Source organism: Lucilia cuprina, chromosome 4, assembly GCF_022045245.1.
Source record: "Lucilia cuprina isolate Lc7/37 chromosome 4, ASM2204524v1, whole genome shotgun sequence".
Classification (NCBI taxonomy): Eukaryota; Metazoa; Arthropoda; class Insecta; order Diptera; family Calliphoridae; genus Lucilia; species Lucilia cuprina.
The window spans coordinates 100,812,061-100,824,184 of NC_060952.1; the positions used below are offsets into that span (position 1 = coordinate 100,812,061).

Here is a 12,124-nt window from a genome sequence, read left to right on the forward strand (position 1 = left end):
TTGGTTATGAAATAATTCTCAAAAATTTTAACATACTTTCTAAACTTACCAAGTTTTTGTTGTGTTGCTGTTAGTTGTTGTTAAGTATTCATGTTAAATTCTTGTTTTATACAAACATTTTTATCATTTTCCTCATGCAAGTACGTGGGTACTCGACTCAGTTCTTGTGAATGACAGAATTGCTTAAAAAATTCCCAACAATTTGTTTTGTTTGGGGTATAAAAATGAAAAAAGAAAAGAACAACAGTTAAAAAGGGGACTTTTTTTCTTTAAACATTTTTTTATTGGCATTTTGTTAATTTTTTCGTCAGTTAATATTTAAGTTGTTTTAAGAAGTGTGTCTAAATTGTGTTGTGGTGTTGGAGTGTCAGTGTGTTTTTGTATAGGTTTACTTAATATTATAAATATTTTGTTGTTAACATTTGGTTGCCATTTGTTGTTGTAGTTGCTTTAATAATTCATATAATTTCATCTTATTTTACGTTTTGTTGTTTCCTCAAATTTAACATATTTAGGATTTCTTTTCAGTTAGATTGTAAATTTGCTGAGCAATTACAGATAGTTCCACATCAATGGGTTTGGTATCATCATAAAGGGAAGGTGCTTCACCCAGAATCATGAAAGTGCCCACTAACGAAGCGATGGCAAAAATCCATAAAAATAAACGATCTAAAACCATGGCCACAAAGCCCCAATCTTGGTCTTCCTAGAAAACACACGCAATAAATAATAAAAAATGAGTAAATAGTAGAAAAGAGCGTAATTACTAGCAAAAGTTTTAGTTCTTAAATATAGAAAACAAAATGAATTAAAAGTTTAAATTTTTGTTACTTTTCGTATATATGTATGTAAGATTTTTTTTATTGAAAACCCAATTTAACGCTTCATTGTCAAAGTTTGCTGATTTTTTTAAGTTAAAATAAAATTCTACAAAACCTTTATACGCATAAAATAATAATACGAGGAGGGATTGTAATTTATATTCAAAAACAATTTCTTAAAAATCTTTAGTTGTTATATTAAAATTATTATATTTCTTGGTTTTAATATACATATAATTGTAGTTTTACTTTCTTTAATTTTAGAGCAAACTTTGTAAAGAAAAATGCAAATACATACATACATACATACATACATACATTCATACATACATACATACATACATACATACATATATACATACATACATACATACATACATACATACATACATACATACATACATACATACATACATACATACATACATACATATGTATGTACTTATGTATTTACTCGTATTTAATGTTTACAACATCATATTACATCTTTCCCTCTCACCTCTTTTCGACATTGTAATGAAAAATTTAAAAGAGTATTTATGCATGATAAAACATGTTCTTCGTATTGGTTGGTTAGTTGAATAGATGGATGAATGAACGGTTAGAAAGATGAATAAAAAAATAAAAAATAGAAGCAGGAATCTTCTTTAGTAAATAAAATAAATGTTTGTTTATTCTTACGTTTGAGTTCACTTCAAGTGATAAAAGTCACTTTAAAATCATTTCATGCACACTGTAGTAGTGTTTATCTTTATATATTTTTTCACGGTTTTTTTTTTGGAATGAATCTAACGTAAATGGTCATAATTAATCAAACTTTTCACTTTATCTATCTTTATGCCTGCCTGTCAGTCATCATATTGATGATTGACATATTGCTTACAAATCAATTCGTTACATGCGACTACACAAGTCATCTCTAGTTAGTGTTTACTTTTCCGTTTCAGTTTTCACTTCTATTTTGATTCTTAATATACTTTCAGCATGAAAAATGTTGGCCATGTTTGTAGTACATCCTCAATGTTTTTACTGTTAGTGTTGCTGCTGCCGTCGTTGTTGTTGTCGAAAGCAAATAAATTGTTAGCCAATCAAGTGAAACAAAAGCAATTAAAAGCGGATTAAATCGAGGCCGAATACCAAAATCATACAAATATACTTCAAACATTCACATACAGATACATTCGATTGCAATCAATAAATACACTGATAAACCAGAGTAACCAGAAAAGGGAAAAGCAACAACAATGTTAAATATAAAATCAACTAACTAACTGCTGCAACACATATACACACATACATATTTAATTTAAAGCTTTTTAAAATTCAATCAATATCAATCCATTTAATTGTACTCTTCGTCGCCATTATCAACTAACCTCTCTTTCGGAATCATGGTGTCGTTAATTAAAATTGTATAAATTTGTATTTAGATTATTTCTATTTTAAATTGTTTTTCCTTAATTTACCACCATCATATGTATACATTAAAGGGGTAGGAGTGTATATCTAACAATCTGAAACTGTAGCAGTAACTAGTAAGCAGTATTTTTTATTTTTGTTGCAAATACTTCATAAACACTAACCACTACTACTCTAGTCATTCAGTTTCCTTAGTTCCATTGTATGTATCAATGTGGTTGCCGTCTATGTCCAATGCAGCCATTCAGTCAGTTAGTCCTTCAATTTATTACAAGGAATAATATAAAATGAAAAAATAAAGAAAAAATGTAGATAAATAAAAACCTTCTAGCAAATGAAAATTTACTTACATACATTCTTACTTAAACTGATACGTTATTAAACAGTAAAAACTTGAATTATTTACATAATTTTATTAATACATCGAGCTTTTAAAGATATATTTGTACTATATTTGTATTAAAAAATTATTTATAAAGAAGTGTGAATAGAACATTTACAGGGTTTTTACTGTATTTTGAATATTTGCATAGAATATATAAAAGTTCAATTAAAAATTCAATCAACGTTCAGAATATTTAATTCATTATTTTCTTTTATTTAAACACACACATACTTTCTGATATATACATATATGCACATATATATGTAGTGTATATACATGCATGTTTTATTTAGAAATTATTATTGTATTTGACTAAATAAGTAAATACTTACTGCATTAAATTCGTCCTGGCGTTGCATGTGATTTTGTATGAACATGACGTTGTGTATGGCTTTTTCCAACTCGAATGGATATTTTTTGCGTGGAGCCACATCGCTCAATGAATCATCCAGACCAGACAGCACCGAAGGTAACCCATTGTAGCCACTTAGAGTACTAAGGCCTCCACCTAATACACCCATCATGCCACTGAATCTAATATTTTAAAAAATTATAAATAAAAAACAATTTAAATAAAACATTTATTTCTAAGCCGGTTGAAGCGATTTGTTATTAATTTAATAAAAAATATAAAGACAACTTACCGATTTGTAGCCGAGGCGCTGCTTAGACCATTGCCTACACGACCCTGCATGCGTCGTATGGAATCTGGACTTGAATTGCCCGAATTAATGTTCATTTCATCCATTAAGGCTTTGCCAAATTTGGTCTTATTAAAGTTCATGCCATAATTAACCTTACTGGCTGCCAAATCCCTCAGCAGATCATTTGGCACTCTCATTAAGAGCAGTTTCGGCAGTCGCTTTATAAAGAACGATCTCACCCAGGGAGCCATTCTGTGCGTGCTGGGCTTACGATAATGTATATTGAGTATAATGATTGTAATGACAACACTCAAGCCTACTAGCAACATGGTGAATAGTAAATATTTACCCAGCAGTGGAAGAGCTAACGATGTGGAGGGTATAATTTCGGATATAAGTAAAAAGAACATGGTCTGCGAGAGCAGAATACTGATACACAAAGCAATCTTTTCACCCGAGTCGGCTGGTAAATAGAAAACCAAAACCGATAGATATGAAATGCCAACAGTAGGTATGATCAAGTTGACGGTATAAAATAGTGTTTTACGGCGTAACGTAATGTTAAAGAAAATATCTAAAATAAAATAATATGAACACATAAGTATGTATGTTGAAAAGACAAACATTAAGAAGATAGTAAAGCAATTATATAAACGTTTGTCTAACAAGAATATATGATAATTTTGAATTTCTTATGAAAAGAATGTGTGAATAGTTATGTGGTTTGAAATTGAATAAAAAACTAAAAAAATATAAAAAGTTCTTTAGAATTCTGTTGACAGTTGGGTTACGCTATTCACATCAGATACATACATACGTACATACTTATATACATTTGTATGAACACACAGAATCTTGAATTTAGAACTAAAAATTCCCTTGAAAAAAAGTTTTAAACTAAATATCCCCATTTGTTTATAAGTTTTACTCAAAACATGCAATTATCTACAAACGTATGTATATGACAAACATACATACTGGTCTATCTATAGATGATTTTACATACAGATATTTTGAGATTTTCTACATGAATTCATATTGAATCTCTGTATGCTTCATATCTATTACACATGTAGAAATACGCAAATAAATACCAACTTACATACACATGTCTGTAAGTATGCGTGTTTGTGTATTTGTGTTGTGCTACTATAATGTTAAGAACCGAAGCACGAGTAGTCTATTTCAATAAAATACTAAATCCTATAGGATTTCAATCATCATATGACAACAACACAAAATACAAAAACAAATAAATGACACAACAGCAATTGTTTATAGCTTAATTTTTTAGTTTTTAGTTATTATTGCACTTTGTTTGCTAGTGCTAAAGTAAAATACCATCAAAAATATTATCATGCTACCACCCACAACTGCAACATAATACAATTTTGTTTATTTATTATATTTATTTTAAATGTTTAATGTTTATCACTAATGTTTATATCACAGTTTTGAGTTACGAGGATTGTTCCAAACGAATTTGAATTTTAACAATTCAAATTTGTTTTAGTTTGATTTATAATATTTAATAGTGGATTTTTTTAAATAATAATACTTTAAACAAACTATTTTGGAAGAAATAAAAAATTTCCAAAACTTTTAGTTCATCACCCTTAATTATTTTACTTTTCATTCGTATTTGAATTATATTTTATAAAGGGAGATTTAAGGTTTATATGGCATTAGGAAATAATTTTGTTTAAAATATTTTGTATTTGTTCTACTTAAGTAATAATAAGCTTAATAATTGTATAGCGTGTATACATATGTATATGTAGGTATAAGGAATTAAAAAATAAACAAGAATTTACCAGGATATGGTTCAGCACAACAGGGATAATATTTTTCATGACGCTCAGCTGGAACACCTAAGATATCCCATTCCACACTTGGATAATATTCACGTAAATCAATACCAATTTCCACTTTATTATCCTTGTCATTTTTCTGATTAATATGTTTTAAATCAATCTTTAAAAAGTAAAAAACATAAATTTTTTTTAAAAAAAATTAAATCTACTTTCTATTATTTACTTGATCGCCATCATAGGTCCATGAACCAAATTTCATAAAACATGTTTGCTGATCAAAGGGAAAATAACGCACATCGATTTCACAGGATGACTTAAAGATGGCAGGTGGTGTCCACACTACTTTGCCAGTGTAGTGTAAAATAGCCTTTGTCATTGTTGTCACTACATATTCACCGTCAGCACTATAAAATAATAAATAGTGTTACAAACTGATTGTTTCAATATGGTATATTTGTGGTGGAAGTTACTTATTGTATAATACAATATCTGGCAGCCAAATGTGTTCTGATGGTACATACAATTCTGTTACGCCACCATATTCAGAAGGATCCCATTTGAATTTGTGATCCTGCCACTCGTGTTCTAACCACACATTCGTCGTTAGAATTTGATCTTTTAAGTTCTGAAATATTAGAAGAAAAAGAAAATAAATTTCAAATAAAAGAACGAAAATCCGATAAAATGTGTTAAGTTTTATTAAAAGTTTGAGTCTTTTTTAATGATGGTTGGACCATTTCACATAAATTTTCCATATTTTTTTGGGGCTTATTTTCGTTGCTTCATTACGAACAGCCAATATTTTCAAATATGTAAATGTTATTTTTACTTAAGGTGGGAATTTTTAGTTGTTTGTATACGTAAGTTACCGTTACCTCCTAACGGCGATCGTCCAAACTGAGTGTTCAATATTTGAGTGAGGCGGACAGTTTATATAAAAAAGAAATGTACAAGAAATAAATAAATGTGTAAAATATTTACGCATTAAGTCAAACTGCCTGGAGGCCTGGGGGAAGGATGCAAACGGTGTATAAATATTGTTCTTTATCCTTGAAATGTACAAAAAATACGAAAAAATCTATTAAACTTTTTTCAATTTCATTTTAATTTGAACCCCTTTTTTCAATATTTGTATATTTCAATTGAGAGTTTTCCCCTCTTCAGTAGCAAAGTCCCCCTCCTAGCAAATGTTGGAATTTTCTGGTAGCGACAATAAAAGCAATATATTTTGATTTCAATTCCAAAGTGATTTTTAAAGAAAAAAAATACTTTTTTTTTACACTTACAAGAACCTCCTTAAGAGCAAATGGCAACAACAGTAATTTTCTTGCCTCGCGTTTACACTCAAAAATTTGCTGGCATTCAAAATTGTCCTTAAATTTAAGCAGCAATGTAAAGAGTAAAATTCTATATAATTTATTTTAAGAAATATTAAATTTTAGAGTGTATGAAAGTGGAAACGAATGCTTAACGCTCCCTTTTTTGCTCATGCAGTATGGGGGGTATGTAATCGAACAGTTTTGTAACATGATGTTCTATTTACAATTTCATTTTAATGTCAATATAATCAGTAACATTTCATTATTTCTTTTCATTTTATATGACATTCTAGTTTGGTTGTTCGTTCGTTTGTTTTTTTTTCTCGTTTTATATTCGTCTCTTTAACTTTTAACACTCCTACAACAGCAGAAAGCCATTATAGACATTTGTAAGTAATGTTTTTTGAAAATCAAATAAAATAATAAATAAAAAGAAACAATCACCAAATTTTTGTTAAAATGTTGTATAAGTGTTATTAGTGTATATGCCTGTGTATGAGTTTAAATGTAGGTGTGTTAGCTGGTGAATGTTTGTTAAAAAGGGAATTATAAAAATAGAACCCTCAAATCTTACAACTCACTTTAAATAAATTGAATTTTCAATATTTTAATGTAATTTTTTTTATTTTTTATGAAATTTTTTCTCTTCAATTCTACAATTTGTCGTTGTACAACAAATTGATTTCTTTTGTTTTATAATACAAATTTATAAATACACATGTACTTATGGACGTATATATCGTCATCTTATTATAAAAAAGGCGTATTTTTTTTTAATTTTTATGGTTATTTGGCCAAAAGTTTTTTGCATGCCAAGAAAAAGTAAGAAAACATTTATACCGAGTCAAGCTTATTTTATATCAAATTAATAATTATTTACATTAAAATGTTTTTTTGTTTGTATAAAAATTAGAAAATCAATGAAAGTTTCTAAAAACAATTTCGTTATATTAAAAATTTTTGAAGCGTAAGCATAGGTAATCTATAAAAAATGAAAAATTTTTGAATTGTTTGTTGGGTTATTTAATTTTACCAACATGTATGTATATAAGTAAGTACGAAAGTATATACTTATATATTTACATATATGAATGTGTTTTTATTTAACAGTTTAGTTAACATTATAGTAAAGTAAGAACTTTAATTCAATTAAATCACTTGGGTGCCAAGATTTTTTTGTATTCTTTTTGTTTATATTGCTGTATGATTTTTTTTTGTAAAACTTTTAGAATTTTTGAGAAAGCCGACCCCCATTTGGAATAGAAATTCTTTTACTTCAGTTCAATATTAAATTGAAAAGCAATAAATCTTGAATAAAAAAGAAAACTAAGTAAAAAAATAGTAATGTAAAAATTGCCTTCAGTCATTGAGTACAACCGAGTTGTTAAAATGATTTTTCCTTTTCATCTCTGTATGTGTTTGCAACAGTTGTATTTTACAACTTTAGCAAATGGCTCAGAATCATATACTGTACATATTTTTATTGTGGCGAACAGTTGATTTTTTTCATCCATTCATTTGCCCACATTATATTGAGTGAAAAGTGCTGCAGTTGATGTACTAAGATGATTTATAAATTTAAGAATGGTAACTGTTGCAGTCATGCAATAAAATTGAATCTAAACTTAATTTGGGACTTTATTTCGTTTTCAAAAGTATTGCATAATGTAAATTTTTCAGGGAATTAAATATTTTATTTCCCTTGTAGGAAATGTGTTAAAAATGTCCCATGGTTTTATTATTCTACATTAAAATTCTCTATTTAGGTTTCTTGGTGTTGAAAACTAAAGATATCAGATGCCAAACAAGTGACAAGTAATACTGCTTAAACTTATAAGTTTTTTATATTTTCAAAAAAAAAAAATATATTTAAAAAAACATTGCATATATCGGCAATATTTGGACCTAGATTGTTCTAAAAATGTGTGCAAGTATATTGACAAAATTCCACTGTTATAGAAAAGTAAAACTGTTTACCAAATTTTCTAAGTATCAGATTATTTCCAAGAAATCATAGCGGCATTTTAAGAAAATTTTATTCATTTCTGTAATTTTCTGATATGAGTTTTTTTATAAAGGTTAAATCAGGGGCGATCATTACATAATTCAGCATAATTCATCAACGGTAGAATAACACAAAGTTGTATCGGGATACGGTTTAAAGCCCAAATCGGAGGGTTCGGTTGTATAGGAGTTAGGTGAAATAATGAATCTATTTCAACTAAAATCTATAGGTTTTTGTGCTGTATTTTGATTACAATTGATGGATGAAGAAATATGTCTCAATGCCTATTAATATACATTATGTAACTTCAAAGGTTTTTAAATAAATTATCTCAAGATTTCTTTTAAGCAAAATATTGAATAAAATCTTATCTTTGAGTAAAAAAATATTTTTGATAGAGTGCAAAATTTCACTTATTTGAAAAAAATCCTATATAAATCCTTCGATCCCCTCTAAGTCGGACAGTCCTTGAGTGATAGAGCTGAAAATTAGTATCTAGCATATATCATATAGTATAAATGAAGTAATTCACTTACCAGATCAATAAGTTGTGATAATCTTAAACCTAGTTTTACCAAAACTGTGTCGGTATTATTGCTAACAGGTCGTATTAACCGATTATAGTTGCTGAGTAAGTCATCGTACAATCGTTTTGCGTCGGGATTTGCCTGGACACTTTCGCATAGTAGTATGAACACGACCAGAAGACACAGCCATTTTAGATGACACCAAAGTGTCGACTTGTAGTGTAAGGCGGACATTTGGATAAATTAATCACATATGCACGTACATACATGTATTTACACACTTTTTCTCATTCGATTTTATTTATTGTTTGTTTTTCACGTTTCTTTTATTGTTGGTGTGTGTTGCACAATTGGACATCTGTTGGACAATATTTTTTTTAATCGTTTAGTGGGTTGTATGGAGGAAGTATTCGTATAATCGAATTAAAGTTTTAAAATGTCGTTACAAAATGCTTACGTCATTACCATTATCTATGAAGGATTTTGATATTTCCCGTGTGACGTCACTTCTAGTTGTGTCACGTGTGTTGTGTTCGCTGTTTTTTTTGGGGGGGGATGTTTGTGTTGTTTGATTTAATAATTGATGGCTAAAGAGTATTTAAATGTCAAATGCTTAACAATTTACAGATAACTAAAAAAATATTATTTATTTTGTTTTAATGATTTTGACCTTGCTTTAGCCGGGCTTTATTTACAAACAAATACGAGCATAGATAGTTTGTGTTGTTATTACATACATACACCTACAAACAATCTGTGCATAAAGTGTGCGTCTGTGCATGAATGTGATTGTGTGTGTGTGTGTATTTTTTTCTTGATGCTCTATTCTATACTGATTGTTTGTTTATCTTTTAGTTTTTGCTTCTTCTTGATTATATTTCTATTTATATTTTTGTGTATGTTTCTTTGTGTTGGGAAAATATGTGTCTCCCTCGTTAATGGCAATGACGTCTACGGAAATTTAGTACTACCTTCAAGTACTAAAATATATGCTTTGCTAGAAAGTCTCCACTTTTCAAAATGTCAAATGTTTTAGTTGTCAAATAAAATTTTGACATTTGCCAAACCTTCAATTTGTTTTTAAAAATTTAAGGGTAAAAAAGGTTTTAAAATTTCAGATTTTTATTACGATATCTTATAAATTAATTCACTACTGTAACACTTTATTATTTTAAAAATAATTTTAAAACTTAATGTAGAGAAAATAAACAGAAACAAGTGAAACGAAAGTTTTGTTTAAAATTTATGTATGTATAAGTATTAATTTTTTTCTTCTTTATAAATTTCGTTTATTTCTGCCTTTTTGGCCTTTTTCTTGTCAAACTACACTCTCCGCTGTCCTGTGCTCAAAAATCACAGGACTTATACTGACTTGATTTCAATATTTGTAACAGTTTGTTTCACTAAATTCTGTCTATACTAACACATACAGAAACCAGAAAATTTTGTAGAGTTTTAGTTAGATTTTACTCAATCTCTTGCAGCACGGGAATATTGTAGTTTTGTAGCTTACAGCATCCGGCAAATTATCAAACATGCGCTTCATGAATTTAGGAAAGATGGAAATGACAAGAAGAGAAGTTAAACGGAGACTGACTAGCAAAGAGATATATGGAGAGTGAGAGAGAAATAACATGTAATATGGCAATTTGGAGTTTTAAACTAAAATGTAAGAAATAATTTTACATATTTTTTAATTTTATATTATTTTAATTTTAAATATATAAGTAGAATTTAACTAGTTTTATTTAACTGATTTATGAATATAGAATTTAATGTTGAATTTAGTGTTTTTTCGAATTTTAAGTTCCATTGTCAATTATGTAGTTGTTGTTCTACATTTATTTTCGTTTTTCCAAAAAAGAAAAAATATAAACAAAAAATGGAATAAACTGAACAAATATTACTCTCGGGCCACAGCCCAATTTTTTGTTTCTGTATGTATTTGTGTGTGTGTGTTTGTGTATGTGTAAGTTGAATTTTATCCCATTTACTTGTCGTCATCTCTTTAACGTTAAAAAAAGTATAACAATTTTTACTAAGCTCCTTTTGAAGCAAAAATAAAAATAAAAGCAAAAACTCTGTCATCACAAGTTCGTATCTCAGGTGACAGTTTTCAACTTCATTTGATATTCTACACCAAACATAAACAAAAACAAAAATAAAGAAATTTTGCATAAATATACTAAAACACAATCATCATACATACAAATATTTACACATCTAGAGAATGTACGTTGTACATCAGTTTCAATGTTTATTTGTTTTTTGTTTTTCTAATGCATTTCTTGCATTTGCAACAATTTATTCCATTTACAAATAATGAAATTAACAACTTTATCTATTTTATAAACGGAAATACACAAACGCATTCAACATGTTTCACGAATATTTTCATTATAATTTATTATTGTTTAATTCTTATATTTTTGTTAACTACACCTACAAGTATAGGTATTGTTTGTATATATGTGTTTTGCATGCTTAAGTGTATGTGTGTGTAAGCATAAATGTTTCACATTTGGATGTCGTTGCATGCAGGTTGTAGATTGAATGCCATTAACACCTGTCAACATGTTGTCGTATGATGTTGTTTCTTGCTTTTATGTTACTCTATTTTTGGGTTTTTATTGTTTGCTGATGTTATTGTTTTTGTTGTTGCTTTATTGTCAACATAAATGTACAATTTTGATAGTAATCCATTTTAAACACAATTGTGGTCATGGATTTTCATGTAGTTATTTATATTTGTAATAAATATTTTTGATTTTTGCCATTTAATAAATTTATTCCTGTATAGACTAGTATTTGACCACTTTGGTGTATAATTGGTTTGCTCTAAATATTATAATCATATTTGCCAAAAATAAAGTTTATGGATATATATTTATTATGTCGAGTCCTTTTGTCATAACAAACCTATTTAATCTTATCACGACAATACGCCGTGTTTAAATATTTTATGATAATATTTTATCGTAGTACCAATATTTTTTAATATTTTTTTGTCATTTTGGATATTTATTAACAATAAGAAGTATTTGACCAACAGCTTTTCAAATAATCATGAATTCTGACTATTTCATCTAGTCCCCAGACGAGCCTATTTCTAATCATATAGATATCTTAAGTTCTGGTTGGTTTTCTGTAAAATTGTCCAACATCCACAAAATTCATTATAAAAAATATG

At 28.1% G+C, this 12,124-nt stretch overlaps 1 protein-coding gene across 3 annotated transcripts; it reads right to left on the reverse strand.

Annotated features, from left to right (window-relative positions):
• Positions 1-309: 309 nt before the first annotated feature.
• LOC111690235 (acetylcholine receptor subunit alpha-like 2) lies at positions 310-10,298 on the reverse strand. Of its 3 annotated transcripts, none has more exons than XM_023452686.2 (8): positions 9,906-10,298; positions 8,944-9,292; positions 5,554-5,708; positions 5,307-5,487; positions 5,084-5,243; positions 3,270-3,843; positions 2,958-3,159; positions 310-706 (listed from the first exon to the last, which is right to left on the reverse strand). In XM_023452686.2, the coding sequence occupies exons 2-8, from the start codon at positions 9,166-9,168 to the stop codon at positions 512-514; spliced, it is 1,692 nt and encodes a 563-aa protein (XP_023308454.2). In that variant the 5' UTR covers positions 9,169-9,292; positions 9,906-10,298; the 3' UTR covers positions 310-511. The 3 variants fall into 3 exon arrangements, with proteins under 3 accessions (XP_023308454.2, XP_046805193.1, XP_046805192.1); XM_046949237.1 differs by having other exon boundaries at positions 10,064-10,296; XM_046949236.1 differs by having other exon boundaries at positions 10,002-10,296.
• Between the last annotated feature and the right edge of the window lie 1,826 nt (positions 10,299-12,124).